The sequence below is a fragment of the Taeniopygia guttata genome, chromosome 3 (assembly GCF_048771995.1).
Source record: "Taeniopygia guttata chromosome 3, bTaeGut7.mat, whole genome shotgun sequence".
NCBI classification, from domain to species: domain Eukaryota; kingdom Metazoa; phylum Chordata; class Aves; order Passeriformes; family Estrildidae; genus Taeniopygia; species Taeniopygia guttata.
Genome location: NC_133027.1, coordinates 73,340,488 through 73,367,628, shown reverse-complemented (window position 1 = coordinate 73,367,628; position 27,141 = coordinate 73,340,488). Strand labels below are relative to the sequence as shown.

The 27,141-nt window shown below is 43.3% G+C and overlaps 3 protein-coding genes across 7 annotated transcripts; 1 reads left to right on the top strand and 2 right to left on the bottom strand.

The window, feature by feature from the left end:
• Positions 1-2,171: 2,171 nt before the first annotated feature.
• Positions 2,172-9,009, bottom strand: PSMB1 (proteasome 20S subunit beta 1; the record flags this gene model as incomplete). Its single annotated transcript, NM_001245211.1, is given in 6 exon segments — positions 2,172-2,449; positions 3,775-3,881; positions 5,432-5,561; positions 6,008-6,089; positions 7,519-7,626; positions 8,862-9,009. Coding segments are annotated over 6 exon segments (717 nt in total). The 3' UTR covers positions 2,172-2,263.
• A 232-nt stretch (positions 9,010-9,241) lies between these two features.
• TBP (TATA-box binding protein) lies at positions 9,242-20,643 on the top strand. Of its 4 annotated transcripts, none has more exons than XM_072927132.1 (8): positions 9,242-9,257; positions 12,618-12,861; positions 13,530-13,861; positions 14,916-15,003; positions 16,954-17,045; positions 18,206-18,373; positions 18,668-18,762; positions 19,978-20,643. In XM_072927132.1, the coding sequence occupies exons 2-8, from the start codon at positions 12,808-12,810 to the stop codon at positions 20,055-20,057; spliced, it is 909 nt and encodes a 302-aa protein (XP_072783233.1). In that variant the 5' UTR covers positions 9,242-9,257; positions 12,618-12,807; the 3' UTR covers positions 20,058-20,643. The 4 variants fall into 4 exon arrangements, with proteins under 4 accessions (XP_072783233.1, XP_030124181.1, XP_072783232.1 ...); XM_030268321.4 differs by lacking the exon at positions 9,242-9,257 and adding an exon at positions 10,839-10,983; XM_072927131.1 differs by lacking the exon at positions 9,242-9,257 and adding an exon at positions 10,970-11,074.
• Positions 20,644-22,520: 1,877 nt separating this feature from the next.
• Positions 22,521-27,135, bottom strand: PDCD2 (programmed cell death 2). 2 transcript variants are annotated; one of them, XM_072927130.1, is made up of 6 exons: positions 26,778-27,135; positions 26,448-26,699; positions 25,906-26,034; positions 24,776-24,891; positions 23,455-23,571; positions 22,521-22,944 (listed from the first exon to the last, which is right to left on the bottom strand). In XM_072927130.1, the coding sequence occupies exons 1-6, from the start codon at positions 27,076-27,078 to the stop codon at positions 22,780-22,782; spliced, it is 1,080 nt and encodes a 359-aa protein (XP_072783231.1). In that variant the 5' UTR covers positions 27,079-27,135; the 3' UTR covers positions 22,521-22,779. The 2 variants fall into 2 exon arrangements, with proteins under 2 accessions (XP_072783231.1, XP_030124180.4); XM_030268320.4 differs by having other exon boundaries at positions 25,906-26,082; positions 26,778-27,132.
• Positions 27,136-27,141: the final 6 nt, after the last annotated feature.

Below are 27,141 nucleotides of genomic sequence, written 5' to 3'. Positions count from 1 at the left end.
TAACACATCTCCTGTCACTCCTGCAACTCCTCACTCAGAGCACAAGCAGTGATGGCATCAGGGTAGGCCATAACTGCAAAGTTAAAAATGTGGGAAACAAGCCTCCCCCCCCAACTGGTTCCAAACCGAGCCACAAAGGGAGTGGACACAGTGCTACATTATTTGATGAAAGAAACTTGATATTTTCAGTCCAATGGGCCTGTGAAAAAGCTTCCTTTCCTGCTGTTTCTTCAGCTAGATGTACTTGGCAGGGAAATCTGAAAAAGAGATAAAATGGCCATCTCACATTGGTGCAAGTGCACCAACAGGATGGCACAGAGTCAAAATAGGTACCTGCTCTTATACCTCTTCTGAGGCTGCAAATGACACCTGAAAATTCTAATTATCTTGTGCTTCTCCTGAAAGAACTTACAGAAGCAAGCCTAGCCACATCAATATGAAGACAGTAATTCCTAAAATCTGTCAACACGCATTTATTTTGGATGGTTCCTCTTGTTTGCTGCTCTTCACTGTTTAGACCTTATATATTGCAAACAGACCTGTCTAAAAGGCAGGCATGTGAATTGTTACCCTCTCCTGCTTTTCTTTCCAACTGAAACACTATTTAGTTTCAGTAGATTTCAACAGTTTTCCATAAAACCCCAATAGTCTATTGTGAAATGCTTGAGCAATTCAACATAAATCTGGTATCAAAGACAGGTGATTTTCAGGTGCTTTAACTTAATTTTACAGATGTAACAGAGCAGGTATTTAATTCGGTATTGCTGATTTGTATTTTAAATAGGCACAAGCTTTCTGTTTCTTAGAATTATTGCATTGTGTGCCATTTGCTCAGTACAGACAGCATACGGCTACAGTCATTTATACAATCAACCTTGTCCAGCTGAGATGACTTTTGCAAATGTTAAAACATTCCCTTAAGACACCTGAACACTCCTGGAAGTTCTGACTTGCGTGGCCAAGTGACTTCAGCCACAGCGTTACCCACACTGAGGCGCTGCGTGCCTTCCTTAATGCCCAACTACCCAGGAAGGAGCTGCTCCCTCCTTACCCGGCCCAACACTGGCACCCAGTGGTCACGGGCGCTCACAAAGCCCTCGGGAGAGCTGGAGCGCTTCCCGAACACAGTCTGTTTAAAAGCACTAGTTGTTCCATTACTGATGTTCAAAATGCTACCCACTATCTAAACTGTCTACGAAGCCTGAGACTGTCATCTCTGGTCAAGACCATCCAGAGCTAGGAATAAAGCACTGCACCCAAAATGCTGCACTGAAATCAGCCGGTCACATCCAAACAAGAGACAATGTTACAGTAGGGTCAAGCACATCAGCAAAATTGTTATTTTAAGGAACTAGTATGCCACCTGAAGCAACGAGATATTTTTAATGTCCTTTTTTAAAGAGCTACAGACTGTGAAAGGACTCTTGGACAAGAGAAAACTATCTTGCCCTTGGTGATGCAGCTCTGCTTTCCTAAAGGTCCCAATACTGAAGCCAGTTTCCAGGACTGTGATACAGCACATCAAACAAACTACACTTGATGCAATTTCCCAAGAATCAAAGGCAGCAGTAGGCCTAACAAAGGACCCAGGCATTAAAAGGCACTCAGGAATCTACATTCTAAGTTATTTTCCATCAGTAGCCACAAAGGGACAATGCTTCAAATTCCGGATATTAACCAAATAGAAACATGCAGAGGTGAGCCCAGATGCAGAGTCCAGGACTAAACTTTGAAAGATTTCGTTTAACATTCTTCCCTCTAACATAGTGATACTGGTTTCAGATGAACCATAGTCTTTGCAAATAAGTACACCAAGTCAAATGTCAGGAAAGCACATCAGAGAAATAAAGGAGAAGATAGGAAAAACAAGCTACGGAAGTGCAGAGAAGGCAGTATGAACAGAGCAAATGTTTTACTCGCTAAATCAAGACTGAACTGAAAGAATTATCAGAATAGTTTGTGAACCTAAGTTTTAATACTACCTCATAGTTCAGCATAAGGGATTGTGAGAAGGGGATTAAACTTCCATTAGAATTAGCCTTATTGATAGATTAAGATATGATGAAGGAAACTGCCATGTAACTTTAAGCTGCTTCCTCACCATGAACTGCTCTGGTCTCTTAAAAAAAACAACTTCTAACAAAGACAGAAAATACTCAGCACCACAGTAGTTGAACTTCTTGAAAAAGATTTAATTGGACAAATGTCTTCATTACACAGGTAAATTGTACATCACAGATAAGTTGCTTACACATGAACTGAATTAGTCTTTTCGTAACTGGATAGTTTGCTCTTTAATTCCATCTTTTGTGACAATGCAAATCTTTAGTGCATCCCCGGTGTACACATCTCTCTCAGCAGCAGAAATGAAGACATCCTTAACGAGCTGCAAAGCCTTTTCCAGGGTCAGAGGTACATGCTCCACATTTTGCATGTTCTTGAAGCCAATCTAAGAAAAGATGAAAATGTATTTTATCCATCTATGAAAACTGATTCAGTCTCTGCACCAGAATAAACAGATTTAGATTAATTTAAAAGAAGAAATGGCCTATCTATTTTAAAAACCCCAAAGCTGAAAAAGCATTCCTCTACACAGTTTACAGATGAGAGCTTTGCCAATACCAATACTCTGAGAAAATTAACTAAAAGCAGATCCAATATACTGCCAGCATAGCTCCTCCTGCTCATTCATCATGGACAAGATCACAATGAACATTTGGATCTCATCTAACTCTTACACATAAGGTTGGCAGTACCAGAACTTCACGAGTGTTTTTTTCTCTGGTCACTTGTAGTTAGGAACATTTCTTAAACGCAAACATTCCCTGAGATACCTAGACTTCAAAACTAAGTCTGTATTGGAGCATACCTGGTCCTACCAAATAGCATTAAGTTAGCTCATAAATACAGGTGTCAACTTAAGCATCAGAACAGGTAAAGGGAGTCCCATGTTTTGCCTGAAACCCATAAGCAGTAAAAAATTCCTTATGACAACTTGGTTTTTGCAGAACATATTTCCTTCAGTTTAAGGAAAAAAAGAAAAAGAAGGAAATATTCTATTCCTTTCTCATCTGGTAAGAGTCAAGAATGCTTACCACTTTTCTAAGCACAAATGCTGTGTTGGCATCAGGTTCAAGTACTAAATACCAACACCAATATAAAAAACTTAAAATGAGTAAAATATGCTTTGGTATTTCTCCCATTCCATTATTAACAGCTTCCACTAAATATGAAAATATTCTTCAAGTACTTCAGACAGATTTAACTGGATGAGTTTCCAGCAGTTTTATGTAAGAACACTCTTACTAAAAAATGGTATCTGAGTGGTATAAAACTGAAGACTTAAACAAGGGTATGTTAAATGATAAAATGTATGTATTAATTCTATCTTCTTAATTTGGTATTATTTCATACTAAGTAACAGGCACATTTATGTTATCAGCCAAGAAAAAACTCCCAAAACCCAGGAAAAAACCCCATCCAAACAACTTCTAGGATAAACATAACTCCCCAATTAAAACATTTCTGTCTTTTTAACAGGCACTGCGAATACAAATAATGTATTAAAAACCTGAACAGATGCCAAAGCAAAACTGATTTCTCCTGAGAAAGTAAAGCCACATAATTTATAAATGTATGGACTACCTGGGTAATAGATTTAAAACTTCTCTCAAAAGTAATATTCTCCAGAAGTAAAGCTATGTCACAATTGAATGTCAGAAGTCTTTACTGAGATAAGGAAAAAACCAAACCAAAACAAAAGCCAACAATAACCTGGTTATCCAGCAAAGGCTGCAACATTGCACTTGCTGATCCACCTGCTTTGAAATTATCTCTCTCATAGGAGCCCACTGGATCAAAGCTATAAACTGCTCCCTTCCCTGAAAAAAAAAGAATTAGTATGTAATCACAATTCAGAAAGCTACCCAATACTGACAAGCATCTTCAACAAAACCATCTCTCTGGATAAGCAGTTATCTGGAACACTGCAGATCCCAGTAAACCTTTTCAAACACTGAGTATGTTCAGATGATGCTTTTTACAGAAGATTCACTATGGCTGCAGCCTGGTACAATATCCAAGGTTATTTTCTTTATTTAAGCCACAACCATGCTTCAACAGATGTTTCCTACAGTACTTACCACAGAAAAAGTGCTGATCAGAGTAATCAAAGCAGAAAAATTAACTAGAGTGTAGTGCTGCACAAACAGCCACAGGGGTTCAAGGCAAACACAAACAAGCAGCTCAGACATCGTTCCTGAATGATACGTTTCTTGAATTGCCTCCAGAAAGTATGCCTGGATGCCTCTGCATTGAGCTCCCAGAACCAGGGATGATGCTCTGGTCTCTTGCACACTTCCCTCTGAAGCCAGACCAGGTGGTGCAAAGCTTACTGGCTTGCACCAACACCAGAGGTACAGACACACTGTAGCTCTGAGCATCAGGGTTTGACTAGGACGTGCCAGTCAGAATGCAGCAGCTGGCCAAGCACAGCCTTTCTGTTCAGACAGGCTGCACCCAATTCAATTAACTGACCAGTGCCCTTGGCAGCAGAGCACAGGAGCTGAACACCTCTGAGAAAGCCAGCCATATCAACAATCAATCTTACTGGACCCTAATTTAGTCCATACAAGCAAACCCACACTCTGATTCTTATCAGCTACTACAGCACCCTTATAATCTGAGATTTACCATTATGCAGGGCAGACTAATCCCCTGCCAGATCCCACAAATCAGAGACATGTCTTAGCAAGACTGGGAAAGTATAACTTACTGGTAAAAACAAACCGCAGGGAATGGCTAAAATTATCCAAACAAGACCACCTCTAAGCTCCTTCACAAAGCCAGACAACACAGTATTTCAGCAACTCAGCCAAATCACTGGGCAGGAACCCAGTAAGTTTTGGAAGGGCTATACATTAAACTGCAGCTTCTGGGTAGAAGTCATGATTTTCATTAGAGATTAGTTAACATTTAGAAATAACTTTGCAGAAACCTGTCTCTGGAGTAAGTCTCCATATGAAATATTCTTCGCCACACTCACAAGTCTGAGTGAAACATACAATTTTACTGGTGACATCTGCTTTAAAAACGCAATAAAAAAAAATCCAGCAAAACAGTTGTTTTTCCAGTCTAAAGTATGAATTATTTCACCTTAGAGATTTTATTTGTAATCAAATAATTATAATATGGCTTTTAGACTTTCAGACCTTCAGAAATGAAAAATCAAGTGAATAATAAAAACTAGGAAACAAGCCAGATACACAGTATGTATTCAATCTCTCTAAGTACCATAATGCCTAAAGGCAGGTGTTACAAATAGCAACACAAACTTTGTTATTCAATCAGTACACCTGAGATGTAAAGGAATAGCTATCCACCCACAGAAATGCAGTCTCTCTTTTTCCTTTTTCTTTTTCTGAAGTCTTACCTTCTTCATCAAGTCCACCAATTATATTGTAAACGTAGTAGGGAAAGAAACGTCGGGAGTACAGGATTGTAGACAGCATTGCTGCAATAGCCCCTGTAGTCATGGTCTTGTTGTTGGAATGCTTGTACATCTGCCAGTGGTAGAGCACATCCAAGAAGAAAGTCAAACACTAAAGCTGACATTCAACCAGAATTACATTTCCTGTAAGCTTGCTACAGAAGAATCTGACACTAAGCAAAATTACTAACCAGCACAATTAGTGAAAACACGCTGGTCTAAAAGGTAAAGCCTCTTTACAAGCCAAAGATTAGCATATCTTCAAATTTTTGTAATTAATAGGTGTTGCCTCATTTACAATATCCTTTCCAGCTCTTCCAGTCTATAAATTTGTGGTGTCACACTTAATAAGAACACAGCACCAATTTTCCCTGCCAGATCTTTCACTAGCAAAACAGTTATGATACAAACACTTGGGAAAAACCAGCAGAAAAGTTTTACATAAAACGTATTATATTATTGGTCTCAAGTATAATATTAAGAATCTAAGTTTCTAAATACAGTAGCATTCGTAGTTACCTTTAATCTGGCTTCAATAATTTTAGTAAGTGTAAGGCAGTCTCCATGGAAACCAGTGCATCCAATGACAGTTCGTTCTGTTCTGAAAAACGTAAAATTTTGTTGCAATATTAGGCTTAGCATGAACTACAGCAATTTCTGATACAGCAGCTTATTACGAAAACACCAAATGTATTTTCAGTTTTTCTAGTGCTGTCAAAAACAGTTGTCTAAAATGTAGTAACAGATCTTGGTGTATAAAAGGCACCTGCAACCTACATCTTGAAGAGGACTCAAATGCAGGACCACGCAGATGTCTTTCTTCAACTACTTCCTTCTTCAGCTCTCAGTAAGACTGACAAAAAGAATTTCTTCATTTCTTCATGCACTCCTGACTCCAGCTGTAGCAATTCAGTCTTACTAGAAGATCTGTTATACACTGCGGAGCCACAGATCCTATCACTCAGTCCAATTTTTACTCCATCAGACCAGAGGGCTGCATTAAGCTTGTACAATGGTTACGTGACATTTACGGTTTTGGTAGCTTCTCACAGCACAAACAGAAGTTACCTGGCTGCAGATGCACTACAGAAGCTTAGCTCTCTGCTCAGTTTTGAAATGTTTTATGAACACTAACCATGGGAACACACACTTGAAATTTTAATTCTAGGAAACAGAAAAGAGTCTAGAAACATTAATACACAGTGACCTACCCAAAGCAGTCATTCAGAAAATATCTTAAAACAAAATCTTCTCTCAGCCTGTCACTAGAATTACACAAAGCCATTGTGAGCAATATGTATACTGTACCAGACTAATCTCCATCTGGACAGTATCAGAGAATCAAACATATAGTAATAACAAGTTAGCCAGGAGAAGCAAAGTTATTTTGACTTCATGTCATCAATCTAGAAAAATAAACAATAACCCAGACAAAAAAAATGTTTACGTAGTTGATGACAGCCTACAAGGCAAGCACCTGCTGCAGTAAAATGAACATAAATAAAGTGTAGCTGTAAACCAAGAAGATGTTACCCAGGTGAGTCAAACTAAGCATAAAATGAGACTAGAAAATTCAATTCTGGAACTACTGATAGGTTTACCTCCCCTAAAACAAACACCTCTGAAGTGCCAGGTAGAGAGATACAGTACAACTGGCAGCAGTGGGCACACTTGCATACCATCACCAGATCTCCTGATGAAGTAGAATGAGTTACCATAGGATTAAGTTTTGCTATAGTTAAGTTAGAAATTCTTCTGATTATCCAGCCAAAAAACTCCATGTTAAGGTTAGTTTCATGCTAAAAATGTTCTGTTTTCACTTAGCTTCAAGAGCATGAAACAAGAAATCTGGCTATATTTACAACATCACATCACATCTTGCATTACAGCAAAGGTCACCACGACTCCAAAATCTACATTGTTACTGTGCTTTTTCTTCTAATAATTCTGCTTAAAGCAGGAGGCAGATGATATGGTCATCAAAACAAAAGATTTTTCATCTTTTTCAATCCTTGCAGATCTGGACTTACAGCTTGTAGCATTTTGGACTGTCCCGGGAGTGAATTGAATAGCCTTCACTCAGACGCGTGTCAGAGGCCACGATGCAAAAGTCTTCTCCAGCAATCGCCAGCACAGTCCTTAAAAAAAGAGTATGGGTAAATCATGGCCTTCAGCACAAGCATCTTCTCAGGTAACACAGAAACAAGCTAGATAGTAATTCTACACCCAGACTCAAGCTCTGTCAAGTATCTTGCATTCCTTGCTATGTTTCCCACTATGCACATCCCTACTCAAGCCAAAAAGAAGAAGACACTAGACAGACTGAAGAAAATATATGCATGTGGCCCTCTACTCTGATTTAAATTGTAAGGCAACTTGTTAAAACAGAGACTCTACACCAGGCAAGAACCAGACCCAATGGATGAGGTATTTTATATGCCTGATAAAACAAATAAAAATCCTAAAACAAGCAAACTACTGAGCAACAGTATCACTACACTTAAATAAACTGCACTTTTAAAATCTGGTGTAATTACTTGCCAACAACCAGTATTGTGATCACCAGGTGTACTACCATTAAGTAACAAATTACTTAATTTAAAAAGCAGTAGTCATCATAAGAAAAAAAAGCTTACCTGGCCAGATCATGCCACCAACTCAGGTGTGTTAAAACAGTGTTAAAACATCACTTGCCTTTAACAGTTTACAGCAACGTAGCATTCAACCCAGTAACACGTTTACCAGCAGCATGGTAAAAAGCAAAGGCCATAAACTAAAACACAAGAAGTTCCACCTCAACATCAGAAAGAACTTCTTAACGCTGAGGGTGGCAGACCATTGGAATAGGCTGCCCAGGGAAGTCGTGCAGTCTCCCTCTCTGAAGACATTCAAAACCCACCCGGACACGTTCTGGTGTCACCTGCTCGAGGTGACTCTGCCTTTTATCAGGGGGTTTGGACTGGATGATCTCCAGAGCACCCATCCAGCCCTAACAACTCTGTTACAGGATTCTGTAACAGGACCATTACCTGCCTTTCCTAAGCCATTACAAAGAAACAACCCTGCGGGGAACAAAAGATGCGTACTATAAGACCAGTCGAAGTTTAGGGAGCCCGAGCATTCCAAAAACCACACGGACAGGCAGGAACACCCTGAAAGGCTGCAAGGCCTCAAGGCAAGCCCGAGCCTAGCTCTTCCTTGTGCTGCCGCTCTCTCCCTACAAAGGGGAGACCGTGGCGGGAGGTAAACCCGCACTGGGCACCGAGGAGAAGCAGGAGTAAGGCGAGGCAGCGCCAACCCGGCGCGGCTCTCCGCTGGGCCCATGCCCGGGCCGAGGGTGCCCGTCCCGCCCGCCGCCTCCCGCGCCCCTCACCCTCCGTTGAAGGTGTACGGCGAGAAGCGGTGGTGCTGCACGGGCGCCTCCAGCCCGTAGCCCGCCTCGGGCCGGGAGAGCCCGCATCCCGCGGTGGACAGCATCGCGGCCGCCGATCGCTGCAGTCTCACGGCGAAATGGCGGCACCGGAGGCGGAAGCGGAGCCGCTCTGGGAGGGGCGGGCAGCGCCGCCTCCTCTTGGTGCTCCGCCGGGCGGCGAGCGCCGGGCCCGGCCGGAGGGCGGCGGCGCCGCTGTGGAGCAGAGCCCGGCCCGGCCCCGCCTGCGGCACGGTGTGTGCCTGGGCCCCCGGCGGCGCTTGGACAAGAGCCGTGCCTGCGCTGCCCTGTCGCCTGCGTGCCCGCTCGTGGAAACACGCAGGCTGGTCAGCAGCTGTGGTGAGGCCATCACACACCAGTCGTGTTTGGGCGGGTGGGCAGCAGCGTGGCTCCTGTTCTGTAGGGAGAGCGCCTTTGGAACCACCGTGAAGAGAGTGGGAATCGGAATCATCGGGTGGCTGGAGTTGGAAAGGACCTTAAAGATCATCTATCCTGTCATGGGCAGGGACACCTTTCACTAGACCGCTCAAAGCTCCATCCTGCTTGAACACTTCCAGGGATGGGGCACCCACAACTTTCCTGGGCAACCTATGCCAGTACTGCACCACCCTCTCAGCAAAGAACTTCCTCCTAATATGTAATCTAAACCGTCTCTCTTTCAGTTTGAGGCCATTCCCCCTGTCTTACATGCTCTTGTGAAAAGTCCCTCTCCACCTTTGTAGTAGGTCACCCTGAAGCCTTCTCTTACCCAGGCTGAATAATCAAAATTATCTCAGCCTTTCCCTGTGCTTCATCCCTCTAAGCATCTTGGTCGCCCTCCTCTTGACTTGCTCCAACAGGTCCAGGTCTTTCTTGAGTTGGACACACTACTCCAGATGGGGTCTCACCAGATCCTCGAGGTGGGCCATGGTTTGTGGTGCCAGGCACCATGGCACAACTGGAAACAAGTGGGAAGGGCTGGGATAGAAGCTCAAAGAGGTACTAGGGGAGAAGGACAGGGCAGGGACAGTGAGATGCAGGGGACACATGGTGCTCCTGAGGAAAAGTGTGTTGCCCTGCTCAGGAAGCACAGCTGTGGTGGCTGCAGTCTCCATGGGCACTGTGTAGACACAGCAGCGAGACCCGCAGATGGCTGCACAGCAGTGTGGAACTCTGTACAGCTCCAGTGCAAGGAACCATAGCTCCTGTGAGGGCCTGGTGCACTGCCAGGGACCCCCACAGATCCACATAATTTGGAAGGGACCACAGGGGGTCATCTGGAGCAACCTCTTTTGCTCAAGCACCTGACATACGGTTGTGTCCAGATGGTTCTTGAACATCTCCAGTGAAGGAGACTCCACAACCTCTCAGGACAATCTGCTCCAGTGCTTGGTCACCTGCACAGTGAAGAAGTTCTTCATATGCAGGTGGAACTTCCTGTGCATCGGTATCTGCCCATTGCCTCTCATCCTATTGCTTGGCACCACCAAGATGAGCCCAGATGAATCCTCTTCACACCCACCCTTTAAATATTTATTCACATTTAATAGGTCCCCTCTCAGTCGTGTCTTCTCGAGGCTGAACAGGCCCAGGTCCCTCAGCCTTTCCTTGTAAGTGGATGCTCCAATCCTTTATCATCTTTGTAGTCCTCTGCTCCAGGAGCTCCATGTCTCTCCCGTCCTGAGGAGCCCAGAACAGGACACAGCACTCCAGACGCGGCCTCGTCAGGGCTGAGTAGAGGGGCAGGATCGACCTGCTGGCAGTGCTCTTCCTAATGCACCCCAGGACAGCAGTGGCCTTCTTGGCCACACAGGCGCTGCTGGCTCGGGGACAGGCTGTCTGCACCAGGAGCCCCAGGCCCTTCCCCACAGAGCTGCTTTCCCGCCGGCGGCCCAGCCTGTGCTGGCGCCTGTGGTTACGCCTCTCCGGGTGCAGGACCCTGCCCTCGCCCTTGGTAATTTCCGAAGGTTCCTCCCTGCGAAGGCTTGTCCCGCCGGCGGCGGGAAGTGACGCGCCGGGCGCGCCGGTGGAGCGGGGGCGGGGCGCGGCCGGGCGCTGAGCGCGGCGGGAGCGGAGCGAGAGCCAGGTACCGAGTGCCCGCCCGGTACCGAGTGCCCGCCCGGTACTGAGTGCCCGCCGCTCGCCCCTGCCCGCGGACGGGCTGGTGGGGCGCGATGGTGCGGGGCAGGCCGGGCCTGGAGGGCGGGGACGATGCGCGGGCCGGGCTCGCTCCGCACCTCCGGGGCGGCCTGAGCCGCGGCCGGAGGAAGCGGAGGGACTCCCGCGGCGCGGAGGCGGCGGCCGCCTTTCTCTCCCCGGCGCGGCTCGGGAGCGGGAGGCGGCCGAGGCGCCGGCCGCGGGATGGGCGCGGGCAGCGGCGGGACCGTGCGAGCGCGGGCGGGCGGGCGGGCGGGCGGGGGCTGCGCGGGGCCGGGGCCAGGGCTGGATGGGGAGCGAGGAGGGCTGGGGCGCGGGCAGGCTGTGGCCGCACGCCGAGCGCTGCTGCGTGGCTGGTGGCGAGCCCGAAAGGGCTCTCGGGGGTGGGTCGGGGCCTCCTCCGGGCTGTCTGCGGCTTCTGGACTCTGTTCCCTCGACCGAAACGTCGCCCGACGTTTGTAGTGGAGATCCGAGCAAGCCGCCTTTAGTGGGTAGAGGAGGACTTCTGCGTAGACCGTGCCCTGGGTGCAGGTTTTGGCATGCCTGGTATCCAGGCTTTTTACTAAATAGCTGGGCTGTCGAGGAGTTGGGTTTGTTTCTTCCAGGATAATATTTAGGCCTCTAATGTACCCACGTTGTAAAACCTGGGTGGTCTTGATACCTTTGTTGATATCTTAAGGTCATGGGTGGAAAAAAGCAGACCTTTCTAGCTGCAGTGTAAATATTAATGTAGTTCTGAGTTCTCATATCTTAAAAAAAAGAGAGGCTGCATAGGCTGTCTTTGCATTTTGAGGTGGCCTACGTCTGGCCTGATGTATTTGATGACCTTGAGTATTTCTTAGCAATAGTTAAGAAACTTAAAAATTAATGGGATAATATTTTATATAATTGGTATAATAAAATTTAAATTAGCCACTTCTGTTTATTTTCATAACACAGCAACAGAAGTATAGTTAGAAATGAAAGAAAACCATTATATGTTTCATTTGTGTACTTGAAATTGGTTTTCACATATTTCTTTTTTCCTCACAAAATGTATGTCATTACAGTTTGAAATCTGTCAGTGATTTGTTTTATGGAATTGGATGGAAGAGGTTTTCCTAGCTGTGATTTGAGCTGTGATGCTTTTCTCATAGAAGAAAAAAAGTCATTTTTGGAAGGCCAAGCCTTAAAATGGCCAGGAGGAGATTACAAGCAATGTCAATTAGTAGCCAAGGGAATTAAATTCTAAAAAAATCAGTGCTTTTGCAGCTGGAGTGAAGCTTGGAGTAGAATGAGCATCAACAGCTTGAGCTGTTAGTGCAGGAGGGTTTGGTTACATAGAGGTCTGCCCATGTGAGTCAAGTGACCTGCCAGGGACTTCAGCAGAATCATACTGCAAAGTTTCTATGGAGTGTGCCTGAAAAAGGTTATTTTTATGGATTGTGCATGTGTGTGTGCATGCGCATGAATGTTCTTATATGTATTTGTACGTGGGTGTCTCTTATCTGAGTCAGCAGCTGATAGGTTTGCTTTTGGGTTTGTGCTTGGATGTTATTCTCAAGATATTACTTTTTTTTATAGGCTCTGAACAGTGTTGTAGACTCATATTTCTCTGAAGGTGATGTTTTCCTAATACAAGCTTTTTAAAGCTTGGCTTTAAAAGCTACTTCGCTGGAATGTTTTAAACGGTTAAAACCCCCCTAGGATTTGAAGTTTATTTAAATTAATCGAAGGAAATACTTCTGTCCTCACCAAAGAAGTAACTGGAATCATGGATCAGAACAACAGTTTGCCACCCTACGCTCAAGGCTTAGCCTCCCCTCAGGTAAAAGCGAATTATTTAAAATGTTAACTGTGATCTGAATTTCCTTTATGAAAGTTCTTTCTCTTTCTTATATCTACCTTCACATTTTTTTTTTGTTAACAGATCTGAAAAATTATGCTAGGTATCAAATAATACTAGTATAAAGCAGAATTTTGAAACCATTGATGTCTATATTCAGAAGCATAAGAAACACATGCTTTTTTATACACTGACTGTAAGAATATATGTGGGATTTCTTAATGGGGTTCCTCTTAAGTTGAAACATAACTGACATGTTGGAAAGATTTAATTTAATTTAGGTGGTTGCTCCTTAAACTATGTACATAATGGATTGTTGCTGGGCTATGAGTGCAGTGGGTACAGTGAGCACAGTTGGTGTTCAGGCAGTTTCAAGTTAAATTGTGGGTCAAAGTTGAGACATACATGCAAGTTAGTGTGAGAAGCACATCATGTTCCCTAGATTCCTTTGGGTAGTACTTAATTCTATAGAACAGCTGCATTTCCGAGGATTTTCTAATTTTAATGATTTACTACTATATGCTTCAGGTTTGATATGAGCAACTCGGCTAACATAGATTTATTTTTGACTCCTCTCTAAAACTTTGTCTCTTAAAAACAAAATGGAGTCATCATGATCTGTGGTTTTCGTGTCATGTTTTCTTCTGTAGGGTGCAATGACTCCAGGAATTCCAATTTTCAGCCCGATGATGCCGTATGGCACAGGACTGACACCGCAGCCTGTCCAGAGCACCAACAGTCTGTCCATATTGGAGGAACAGCAGCGGCAGCAGCAGCAGCAGCAAGCAGCACAGCAATCCACGTCACAGCAAGCAACACAGGGAACATCTGGTCAAACCCCCCAGCTCTTCCATTCACAGACTCTTACCACAGCCCCTCTACCAGGAACCACACCTCTGTACTCCTCTCCAATGACTCCAATGACTCCCATAACTCCTGCAACACCTGCATCAGAGAGCTCTGGCATAGTGCCACAACTACAGTGAGTGCCCTGTGTGTTAGTGCATCATGTCCTTCCTCAGATAGGAGACTTAGGACCAAAGTCACATCAGGAATTAGGTACTGCATTTTGGTGGGAAGCGAGGTCCTGAGAACTTATGAGCCTCCTGTAGCAATATGAGTAATTTTTACTTTTATTTTTAGCTTAGCTTCATTACTAAACCACTTAGTAATATAAACAGTTTCTTAGTGATTTGTCAGTGGTCCATCTTTGGAGCATACCAATGGCAGGTTATATATGTCTTCATTTAACACCACCGTAATTTTTAACTCCTTGCACTTTAGGAGTTCAAGATGTTTCCTTTTCCAGTGCATGGCTAACAGTGAATTTGTGAGAAGGTAAAAATTCCCAGAACTAGTTCTAAGTTCAGGTATGGAAGTATTTCCAGTGAACTTCAGTTTTAAAGAGACTACTTCAGAAATTCATGGAAGGGACAACGAGAAATGGATGATACCAAGAATTAAAAGAGTAGTTTCTCATATTTTTCTTACTTTTTTTTTCCCTCATTGAGGACCTTTATATTTCAGGCTTTTCCCAGAAAACGAAATTTTTTATCTAGTAACTTTTTAAAACTTTCTGGAGACCTGCTATCCCATCGCGTGGCAATGCATTTACCTCCTGGGTCATTCCCACTTAGTTTTGCACCCTCCTCCTTGAAGGTCATAGCAAGGAAAATTTCAGATGGTACTATCTCATTTTCTCCTGTTTCTAGCAGCTTCCATGATTATGGTGAAGACTCTCAGCATCAGTAATTTTTCCTGCCAAACTGAAATAGAGAGTCTTCTCATGGGATGCTTCCCATAATAGCTGACAGATAAGGAGGAATCAGCAATTATGCCTTAGGAGCTTCTGCCCTACAAAAGAGGTTCCTGAGCCAAAACATTGCTCAGTGCTCCTGTTAGTAGGAAAGATGCCATTCAAACTCGCTTGGAGAAACAAAATAATAAAAAAAAAAAAAAGATTAGGCTTGGTTAAAAATTAAGAAGACATATGAATTCCTTATTTTTTAAAATATATTTCTCTGATCTGTCTTTAGGAATATTGTGTCCACAGTGAATCTTGGTTGCAAACTTGATCTAAAAACTATTGCACTTCGTGCCCGAAATGCTGAATATAATCCCAAGGTAAGAGAAATGTATTAAGAGTTCATCCTATAACAGATAAATTAAAGGCACAGGTTGTGGCTGCAGGCTGCTGCAATAGACTGAAAACCTACCTGCTATGTATGCAGTTTTATACTGTAGTTAAAAGGGAATTTTAATAAACTTAGGATGTTCAAATTAGTAAAAAGCATTTTTATGCTGAGGTAGCTGTGATGTGCACCAGGTTGTAAGTTGTTAGATTTAGAAAAAAAGTTACCAACAGTGTAGTGTACTGGCCAAGCTTTTTGTGGTAGAGGTGGCCTCTGCTGCTGTTCATATGGGCATATTTGTTTGTAGTGTTCAGTGAGCTCTTTTTGCTTATTACTGTGAAACATCTGATGATGAAATCTTGTTCCCTATCTCCCAACAAGGAGAAAAGAAAGAATTAAAATCTTGGTCTCCTGCCAGAGCTGTGGTTTCCTCCACCTAGCTGCCCCTCTGGAATTCTTACGGTCACAGGCATCCGCTTATTTTTTTTATAGCCTCGCTTCCCTCTGTTCTCTCATGTTCTCCTCCAGTACTTCTGCCATCTCATTGCTTCTGATGGCTGTGTTTGGTGGAACATTAAAATGAATCAAAACAAAATCAATTAAATTGATTTTCTTGCATACTGACTTCAAAGTTGCCTCCTGCTTCTTAATAGTAGTAGCGTTCTAAATAAGTGGTGTCTTTTTAGCTTGGGAAATCTAAACAACAGCAAAGGACCTGGAGCATTAAATCAAAAAAATAATGTTGCTTCATGTTTTGTTCGGGTGGCTCCTCTTGAAAATGTTGTCTTTGCAACAACAGTAGCTGGACACTAATAAAAGTTTAGATGTTGCATAGTTGAATTGGCTTGTCTTGGAAGGCTTCCGTTTTCCTAGGGTGTGTGTGTTTTTCTTGTTTTAGCATTTAATATTTTGCTGCAGTTGACCTGAACTCTGTTCTCAAAGGCTAAAGCACGCATGCAGGCATATATGATAAATGACTGTTCTGGAAGTTTATACCAGTGATGCTGTTACATAATGCGAGTCAAATATTAGTGCAGCAAAAATTTGAGCATGCCTTGGTAACTCCTAATGTAGGGGGTAGGTGGCTGTGTAAAACTTGTAGGCTAGAATAATCAATATGAAACACTTGTTTTCCATGGCAGAGGGATAGAAGGGTTATGTAACACACTCCTGACATTTAGTCAGTAGATTCATCTATCAAAGAAAGCTGTTGCTTGGCTATGTTATTTAAGTCATATTTTGACAAAAGTACTGTTGGGTAGCCCACGCTACCGCCTTGGTTATGTCAGCAGAACAATTATTGGGACTACAGGGTGAGCTGTTCCAAGTTAAATATAACAAAAAGGGGTTTTTCTGTGTGTGTGTGTGTGTGCCCACCTCAGTTTCCACTATCTCTTGCTTCAAGGAACTTAAGAATATTTGGAAATGTTTAATGAGAATAAAAAGCTAGAGCTAATCAGGCTGCTGTGTCCTACAGTGGTAGCTGAAGGGACTTCTGTTTACACAGGACTTTGATCTCCAGCTGTTCTGTTTGCTGGCAATGTAACACTGTCCTTTTTTTTTTGGATAGTCTTCCATCCTCCATGTTGGAATTTTATAAGAGATAAAATTCCAACATATGGAGGAATTTTTTAAAATTTATTTTTAAAATTGTTTCTATTGCTCTGATGCAAATGTTAGTGTTATTTATATGTTGAATGTATAGTAATGAGAGATGAACAGAAACACAGTGGTAAATACCCTTCCTGCCTGGCTGTACCTCTCAGTGGGTGTGCTCAAAGGTACTTATGGTTTGAGCGTGTCAAGTAAACTTTGAGTGATCTGTAAGCGTGTTTGACCTTAGTTTGCCTGGCACTGCAGTGTAACTTAGATGATGCAGATTTGGTTTTAATGTAATGATGACAGCAGTATGTCACTAACAGTCTCAATGCTCACACTTCAGCGTTTTGCTGCTGTTATTATGAGAATAAGAGAACCACGTACTACTGCACTGATATTCAGCTCTGGAAAAATGGTGTGCACAGGAGCAAAAAGGTATGTTTAGGCATTATGAGGAAACTTAACTCAGGCTGTCTTTTCTCATGTACCATGATGCTTGTTTATATATACATATCAAAGCTGTACAGGTACTACTAATCTTGCTTCACAGTAACCTCAGATTATACACATTTCTACAGAAAATGCCTGTTTATGATTGAAGGGACTTCCTAACTTATGGGGAAATGGTAGTTCTATTTCTGAAGCGCTTTCATTCAGTCTGATAAATTGGTTTGCAGAGGTTATTATATTCATTTTTTGGCTTTGCAGTTACCTGCTTTTTCTAATAATTTAAAAAAATCAGCAACTATGCATTGGAACTGCTTAAAGTGTAAGGATGGTGACAGAAGGATTTTGTATTTGAATAACCTCATTCAACACAGCACAAGAGCTCCAAATCTCTGGTTCCTGCAGTCTGATCATGTAGTGACCATGTAGTTCTTAATGTGACCATTGAAGCACAAGAATTGAAAACTAAACATAAGCTGGTGGGCAGGAGAGAAATTCTGCTCCGAAGAAGTCTGGTAGGAATCCAGAAGGAATAAACTAATAAGCAGAGATGAATGAATAGATCTGTACAGGGAACCACTTTCTCTGCCTGGTGACACTTGAAATTCAAGTTGTCTTACTCTGCATCGGCAACAAACAGATTCTCAGCTGTTTACAAACCTGAAGCAAACTGAATTCTGCAACAGTGGGTAAGGCTGTGCAGTTGTAGTAAACCCATGTTTGAATGTCTGGGCTGAATCAAGGAGAAGATTTTGCCAGTTGACAGATTTTTATATAAATACGTATTTTCTAGTAGTAGTAGTTCAAGGTTGTTCTAAGGTGAAAACTTAAGTAACAATCTTAATGTCCCATTAGAGGGACTATGGTCAATATTTTAAAAATGTAAAATGTATGGATTTATAATTTACTGTTTTATATCTCATGAACAGTGAGTGCAATACTAATGGTGTCCAGAAGCCTATTACTAAAATTGGCATGAAAACCAATCAGTTCTAGTTGTTAATTTTGGATGTAAAAGTTTTGCATGTGAACTCCCCTCTCCCTCCACCTAGACTTTTTTCCCCATTTAGGTATTTGTGGTTTAATGCTGTTTGCTTGAAGTAATACTTAACTGAGGCAGTAATATGAATATCTTTTTCTCACTTCAGTGAGGAGCAATCCAGACTGGCTGCAAGGAAGTATGCAAGAGTTGTTCAGAAACTGGGTTTTCCTGCAAAATTTTTGGATTTTAAAATTCAGAATATGGTGGGCAGCTGTGATGTGAAATTTCCCATCAGACTGGAAGGATTGGTACTCACACACCAGCAGTTCAGCAGGTAAAAAAAGGCTTGCTTATGTTTCATTCTTGTTACATACTATCTTAGAAGGTGACATCTGTTTAGATTATTCCCTTGCACCACAGGGAAACCTGCATCTTTGTTCCCATCTCTGCACTGCCTCAGGTGTAACTGAGGCTGCCCAATGTCAGCCTGTCAAAATTATGTTCCCTGCTACACTCCCCAAGTTTCAGGGAAGTCTACATCTGTTCTGCCCAGTCCTAGACTGGGCCCAGAAGATAGGGTGGAACATGGGTCTGCAAGCATGTTTAAACACACTCTCTTCTCTTACAGCTATGAGCCGGAATTATTTCCTGGCTTGATCTACAGAATGATTAAGCCAAGAATTGTTCTGCTTATTTTTGTTTCTGGAAAAGTGGTTTTAACTGGTAAGTGAAGACAGTATCTTACTCCAAGAGGTGAGATTTAGACCGTATGACAGAGAACTGACAGGGATATGTAAGCTGCCAGGTAGTTTTCCTTTAGAGATGACACTACTGAGAAAGGATATTTAATAGAGTATTCCATGGATGGCAGTGTTAAGGAAACTTTCCTGTGCAGCCATCCAGCAGCCACTCTGGCCATCAGAGCCACACCAGCTGCAGCAGGACCAAAGCCTGTTTGCAGTGGGCAGCTCCAGCGAAGCCAACAGGTGTCCTGCTTGACTCTACACGCCTCACTCACACAGTCAGACCAGGTTTTCTTGAGGGCTCACCACCAGGCTTTGTTATGCAAAGATTCAGCAGTTCAGGCCTTTTGCCTGGGTGTCCTTCACCCAGAGCTCAACCTGCAGCTCAGCACTGCCACTGAACACACAGCTACCTGCACTGTGTTCCTTTACAGATGGGAATGCACAACGCAACAGCATAGTTGGCTAGATCAAAGGAACAACCATCATGAAACACTAGTCAGGTATGCAGGTGCCTAAAAAGCTGTAAGAATGCTAGTGATCTTTCTGGCAAAATCTGAAAGACTGTTTCTGTGCTGAGCATGTGACTGAGCTAGCTTTTCTTTGGCAGCTTGGTTACAGGCTGCTGCAATGCTCTATGATACAGAAGCCAAAGAAGGGGAGATACTTGCGCTCTGACCTCCTCTATCTTGGGTGCTCAACCTACTCCCTCCATTTTTTTCTCATGCTGTGTCTTCCTATGAAGAAGAAACCGACAAGACCCACAGACAGAAGAAGGATCATGTCCCTCCAGTGTGAGGATATGCAGTTCTCTGCAGTGGTCTCCATTGCCAGGCCTTCCTCCCCCTGATACTCTCTCAAAAAAAGCTCCACCAGTTAGGCTGTTCTGCAGAAACATCCTACAGGCCTGTGCTTTGTTGTAGGGTCTCCTGTGGAAATCGTGTAGATGAAAATTCCACTTGCAACCTAGCGTTGTCACAGAGGTGCTAGTGAAAGTTCTAGCAGTTGTCAGATTAAACAGAGAAGGCTGGTAATGTAAGCTGTCTATGAAATTAGTTAAAAAGGATTGTGAAAATGAAGATTTATGGAAACACATAGGTTTTATATAGAGTTGCATTCAAATACACATTCTAAAAAGTAAAATTAAGTATTTGGCAAAAGGTACAAACTAATTTAATCCCTTCTCTATATCCAGGTGCTAAAGTACGAGCAGAAATCTATGAAGCATTTGAAAACATTTATCCTATTTTAAAGGGATTCAGAAAGACAACGTAACAGTTTCGACACTTTCAGAGAAATCAGGGGTATATTTTAAAAGGTATTGTGTATGGCACAGCAGTAACAAGAAACGGACTTCCAGTGCAACTGCAACACCAGGACTTGGACTATTTCCCAGTTAGTGCCTACTTCCCTGATGCTCAAGGGGAGCTGTTTTCTTGAATATGTCTACTGAGTTACTGTGAGTTGCTTTACTGGGCTGTTCCTGGAGCAGCCCCTCCAACTTTTATTTATATTCTAGCTTTTAAATAGTTTTAATGCCAGTTCTATTAATAGAAAATCTGTAAGTTGGTTTAAAGACAAATGCAACTGTGTCACTCAGTGTATAAACCACTGTAATTGCCATGTATATATGTTTTAAGTTCCTTCCATAAGACCATGGTTTTTATAATTTTCAGAACTTAAGCTTTTAAATTTTTTCAATTTAAATTTCTTTGGTGCCAGACACATTCCCTCTTTCCAGTATTAAGCAAGATAGAATGAATTTATTAATTAAAATGGCTCATTGTACATATATATATAATATATACCTTTCTTCTCTTCTTCAACTCCACATGTACAATAAACCCTGTTTATACAACTATGGGAACTGTCTTAATAAATTTTAAAATTACCTAGCTGGTAGGAATGAAATACATTGAATTACTTTTTTTATTTGATAGATTTTTTAATAGCAGATGCACTGCTATAAGTGACATGTTGTTTTGAGAGAATCTTAGCAGTGCTCTGCCTTGCATACCAGCAGTCACATCCTTGGCAATGTCTACTTTGAATATTTCCAATATGTTAAAGCAAAAGAGATGACTGGTTAAAGCAGCTTGTGTTCGAATATGTGTTGCCTGTGTTCAACAGATGGGATTTAGGCAAGTCTTAAATAGCTGCACTTGACTGAAACAATAGATCCCTGCTTAGCTTCTAGAATTTCTTTAAATTACTACCTTTGTTTTTACCAGCTGTGACAGCCTCACTATATTAGTGTTCCTGTAAAATGTCAAAGCCCTTTCAACTGGATTCAGTATGTACATAATCTTCCTTCTGAACGATGCTTGAAGCCTAATAGGCTCAGAGCTAAAAATAAACTTTTTTTCTTCTTCAGTAAATTTCCAGGAATAATAACCTCTCTATGACTTACACATTATTTCAAACAGCTTTTATCTGAAACTAACCCAAATGTAAACAATGGTTTCCTTACTAAGTAGGTGTTTCATTCCAGACAAAATTAAGTTTGTTTGGCTTTGATACTGCTCCATTTGCAAGTCCTGAGTGACTTTAATCTTCAGTCTTCTTTCTACACCAGTTCTCTCCAGGTGTTTTAATGACTGGCTTCATGGATCTTACCAGAAAGATGCTGTTTATTAATGTAGCTGTGCAGGATATACTCAAACACTGTGTTGCCTTCAGTGCTGTGCCACTCTATGCTGTGAGCTCATGTCTGTTCCTGAGAGCTCTTGGCTATAACTATATGGCTGTCCATGCTTTTACAGGACCTGAACTATTACCAACTTATGTGCAAAACTCTTCAGAAACCTGAAGCCTTAAGAAACCACAGGACAGTTTTCAACAAAATCAGTTGAGCTGTACTACAGTGACTTAAGACAGTTTGCTCTTTCACAACATTGAACGAGGGCTTCAAACTACCCTGCTAGAAATTAAGTTCTGTGATAACAAAACCACTTACAGGTACAGCATTCTCTGCCTGCTTATTTGAGTACTTTCAACATCTAAATGATTTCAAAAAACCCGGAGTCACAGGTAAGCAGCCATGAATGGTTGGAGCAAGGTAAGGGAATATGTAACTGAAGTCGATTCTGTAGGGAAACACACAAAAAAGCCTTTTTTGCAAATACCACCATAGCCATAGGAGTAGTTAAGCAGCTACTGCAGTAAAGCTCAGCTTTATGGTTTCACTATTGTATTGCTTCAGCTATATGGCAGTCATAAAGGTGAAGAATCCCTACAGAAGACACTTATTTTTAAACTTCACCAACGATGGCAGACTTAAGGTACAATTCAGCTGAAAATCTGCTGCTACAGGCACTGTGTTACAAGACAGATGTGTTCTGGTAGGGCTGACTTTGTTTAAACTGCCTCTGCACCAGGTAACGGAGTTAAATTACTTCTGCATGGGGCTAATAGTTTTAAAGTCAGATAAAACACTTAATTTTTGTGCATTTTCTCTCAAGTAACCACTCAATCAGAGCACATGACAAACTCTCAAGTTAGGTTTAGTGTACCTGTTGAGAAAGGGAAGCAGATTTAAATTCCACAGCAAAAGGCTATGCAGCTTTGTCTTAGCTGACTCCTGTACAGCTCTTCAACACAGGCACTCAAATGGGTTTACAGTAGTCTGCTTTTTGAACAAATGTTAATTTTTGAGTAGCCCAATGAAAATTCTGACAGACTACAATCTTTTAAGTTTTTGGAGTTCCATTACCAACAAAAGATAATTTCTTAAATCCAAAAGTTTTTCATCTTTATTAAACAAACTTCCAGAAACGAGATTTGAAGTTAAGCTTTTCTGAACAACTGCATCTGGCTTCATCACCAGGTTGAAGTAAAAGCTCCTCTGGAGCACAAGGGAGGCTGTCAAGGTCTAGTTACAGCAGTTTCATCACTGTTACAAGACGCACAGTTATCAGTGACTTCAGTTCAGCTACCTGTTTGCATAGTGCAGAGATGCAATGAAACAAATGAAGTATTCCATTTGGATGACACAACTTCACAAAGTAGAGCCCATGGAATAGTCTTGTTTCCATATGAACTCTTCCAGGTATTCACTTCCCGCACTGCAGCTCTCAGCACAAGTGTACACCACCAGCGTTCCCCAGTCAATGCTCTCTCCAAGGCTGTCAACCTGAAGGTGGTTCAGGAGCTGTGGCATAATCTTTAAGGCAAACCAAGAGGTTTAGAAGCAGACTACAGACTTCTCCCCTCTCACACTTCTCCTCCTGAAGAACAGTCCTAAGTTTGGTGTAAGAATTTATATTCTCTTACACCAACATCCCAGCTGAAGCTACTATGTATATAGCAGCTCAAATAAAACAAATTTGGAATTCTAAGTAAGTTTTATTTGACCTTGTAAGATTTGCCTGATCTGTGAGCCTCCCACCATTTGAAATTCCATTTGTAACTATGTTTTGCCTTTGCTTGACATTAAGTGTATTCACCATAGCATTCAAAGTTACATAGCTGAATGCTTCCAGCCAAACTTTATTTATAATGCACATAATAAAGTGAAAAAGCACTTATAAGAGTAAATAAAGGTTCTGTACAATGCATAATTAGTTTGTTGCAACTTCAACCTTCTTGCTCAAACTACAAGACAACACCCTATACAATTAGATCCTGAGTTGGAAATACATTACCTGTGTTATTTTTAAATGAGCTTACATACCTGGAATTCAAATATCCTTTTGGCACCACATACACAATTTGGGATATCTTTTTCTTCAGGCCTGTTTTCACCTGACACCCAGAGTGGACCTTCTCCTCCTCTGCAGTATCTAATTATCTGAAATACAGCAGAAATTTAAGTACTCATGATTATTGTTTCATCTTGGTATAAAATAGGTGTTTGGTGACACAGACAAAGCTGTAGATGGAACAGAAAAAGGTCAGTTCTTTGAAGTAATAACCATGGCAAAATATAATTTGCAAATGCACCATTCTAAATAAGACAGGTTGCTTATATGAGTTTTCTTAACTATGTGAATCATGCAGGTATTCATACCACATTTTTTCAGTGATCTAGGGATCTGCAGTGATTTGTAATTCCCTAACCAAGAGACCCAGAAACCCAAGGTTGTGCGTGTTAACAGTCTTGAGACAGAGAAAAGGCAGTTGGATAATTAGCACACAGACCTGCACACAGTCAGGGATGCAATATAGATCTTTCTGTCTGCATCTGCATCTAAATACAGACTATCCTATTGTTCAAGAAGGTATTTTCAGACATATCCTTTGTTTTTCAAATTACTACAAAAACACATTATCAGCAAAAGGACACTTGGACAGATCAGTCAGTACAGAGATGGTCAGAGAGTGAGGCACATACCTAAGGCAGAGAAGGGAATAGACTCAGTCTCCTACTTTCCGAATGTGTACCTTAACCCCTCAGCTACCAGGCAAAACATGGAGAGAATTTCTTCTTCACCACTTTGATGGATTTAGGATTGTGTCTTCTCTGAATGAAACCAGGGACCATGGTTTTGTTTGACATTGTAGCTTTTTAGCCTTTTACAGTAATAAGAAATAGCAATGGGGGGAAAATGTCTGTTTTAAATAGTGGAAATTCTAAAGCCATCTTTCAACCTTAAAAAAAGCCAAGCCATCCCCCAGTGGAGCTGGTGACAGAGCTCTTCTCTGCAGTTTTTGTTCTGCTGGAAGGAAAGCCAACATGGCCACAGGCTGGGGAACAATGCAGTGGTTCCCCATGTCCTTTGGTTCGAACCATGTTGCAGGATGGTGGCTCTTCCACACTGTGGGGGATTCAGCACCCTTGTGCCCCCTCATCCTGACCAGCAGCTGTTTAAGATGGATGAGCAGGTGCTAAACTCTTACTTCAGCATGAATGAAGTTCAGCATGTAAGGAAGATGAGTGTGGGTTAGGTGTGTGGAGGATGAAGAGGCATCCCCATTTCGAACTAGGTACAAAAGGCAGTGAAACGCTGCAGGTGCAGCAGGATGCTACGTTCAAAGGCCATCCCATTTCTGACCTGCTCTGGTTCAGCAGCTATTCGTTTTTTAAACATTCGGAAGATCTTTTCTTCTTCAGTCTCATGTTTTGCCATTGCTTCCAATGTCTTTTCATCTAAGGACTGAAATGCTTCATCTAAGCAAGAAAAAAGAACAGTAAAACTTATAGACTGATACAAGATACTAAAAATTAAAAACAGTATTAGCATGTGTGAATTTATTTTGCTTCATAAGTCATAAGTCTAAGATCTTTTTTCTTTTCATGGCATGTTAAGATTTGGTCACACCCAGGTCCATTTACTAGTTTTAGCTGCATTTTAAACACAGATGTCAGTACTGGAATACTGGAAAGGAAAGGAATTAATCTACCAAAGTTTATGGCTCCCAGCAGGATCACTGAGACTACAGAACTTTCAGGATACGACATTTGAAAAAGGCCCGTGTGCTGCGCATGCGCCAGACTTCAGTATTTAGCACTGAAGAGTGTATCTGTTACACTCCAACAACCACATCAACTGGGGGCATTAAACACTTGTGAGATAGCTTTGGACCACAGCAAGGGACCACCAGGAATCCAGCATCATTCCCTGGCACCACCACAAACTCTACACCCTGGGTGTGCTCAAAGACAGTGTGGTGGCAGCAAACCCATCATGAATTTAGGCGGAGCAGGGAGGAAGGAGCCTGCGCTTCAACTGCTTCAAAGTCAGTTAAAATATCCTCAAACCAGTTTTCTGCTAGCACAGGGAAGGAAATTTTATTTTCCATAAAGTAAGACAAATTGAACTGAAGCCAAGACAATCTAACAATCTCCTGATTTCAACAGTATCCAGCAGCAGGTTGTCAGTCCTGTCCCTCTCACTTGATTTGTTCCTTATCTATTGGAAGCACAAAGGGACACAGTGTAACTCCAAGCTATCTGCAGCAACAGCTGCTTCAACAGCTCGGGGGCGTCAGAGCTTAGTAAGTCTCTCCCATAAAAGCAACTTATGGGATGTCTGCAACAAACTAGCATTGCAAATGACAGCACATGTAGCCTTTTTTCACCAGTAGTTTACAAGGAGCGCTTAAAAATCACAGTATTTGATATTTTAAAGATGTGATAACAGGCATAACTGGGAAGAATTACAGGCAGCACTTTATTTCTGACCTGCAGTGCCTGCAGCTCCAAGTTCCTCTAGTTCTTTTGTGTCCTTTGATGTATCTTCAGCTCCTTTTTCATCATCAGTGCTGTCAGCAGGAAATTCTGGTTCTTCAGGTTCTATCAAAATTTCATATTCTGGAAAAAGGAATTCATTATGCTCTGGAATTGCATCTGCCGAGTCATCTAGAAAACAGAAGAGATACCACTTCACAACTTCATCTTGTATTTCACGCCCTTCTCCCCAAAAGCTACACATCAAACTACATAGCAGAAACACTGCATGAGCAAGCTAGATTTACATCACTGCTAGACCTGACCTGAAGGTAAGAAACACTGTTATGTTAAGGACAGTGGAAAACTGCAACAGGCGTCCTGTTGCTTTGAACCTCTGTAAATCGAAGTGGCGCAGAGGGCAGACCAAACAGTGCTAGCAGCAGCATTTAAGGACTCAAAAGCTGCGGCTCGGCAGCTCGGCGCAGCATTAACTACAGGCTCGCACGCGTGCCGGGTTCGCCCGTTCCAGAGGCCCCCGCTGGCCGCGGACCCACCTCCGGCGGCGTGCTGGCCGCAGGAGCGGCGGTGCCCGCGCCGCCAGTCCAGCGCCTGGTGCTCGGGCCCGCAGTAGGCGGCGCGGCGGCAGCGCCCGCAGCAGCGCGGCCCGAGGCAGCCGCAGACGCGGCAGAGCGCGGCGCCGCTGCCCAGCCGCCGCGGGGGCGCGGGGGCCGGGCCCGGGGGCGGCTCCTCGGGGGGCGGCTCCTCGGGGTACGTGTCGTTCCGCCGCGGCAGCTGGCTCCGGAACACTGCGGGAGAGACGCGCCGGTCAGCGGGGCGGCGGCCGGCGGCCCTCGCCCCGTCCCTCCCCCCGTGCCGCGCCTCACCGCGGAAGGGCCCGCGCGGGCCGGCCGGGCGGTAGCAGGCGGGGCTGCGGCAGGCGAACACGAAGAGGCTGCGGTGGAAGGCGTCGGGGCGGCCGGGCAGCGGCGCGTACAGCTGGAGTAGGAAGGCGCAGGGCTGCTGGCAGCGGCCGCAGCGCAGAGCGGCGGGGCCCGGCAGCCCGGCCTCGCCCAGCCACGCCGGCCGCCCCCCGACCTTGCTGGGGAAGTAGGCGCTGCGCAGCCGCCAGACACCGCCCGGGCCCTCCGCCGCCGCCGCGAAACCCAGCTCCACGCCGGGAGCCATGCCGCTTCCGTCGGCCGCCGGGCTCCGAGAGGGGCGGGCGTGCGCCGGTCCCGCCCGGCCGGC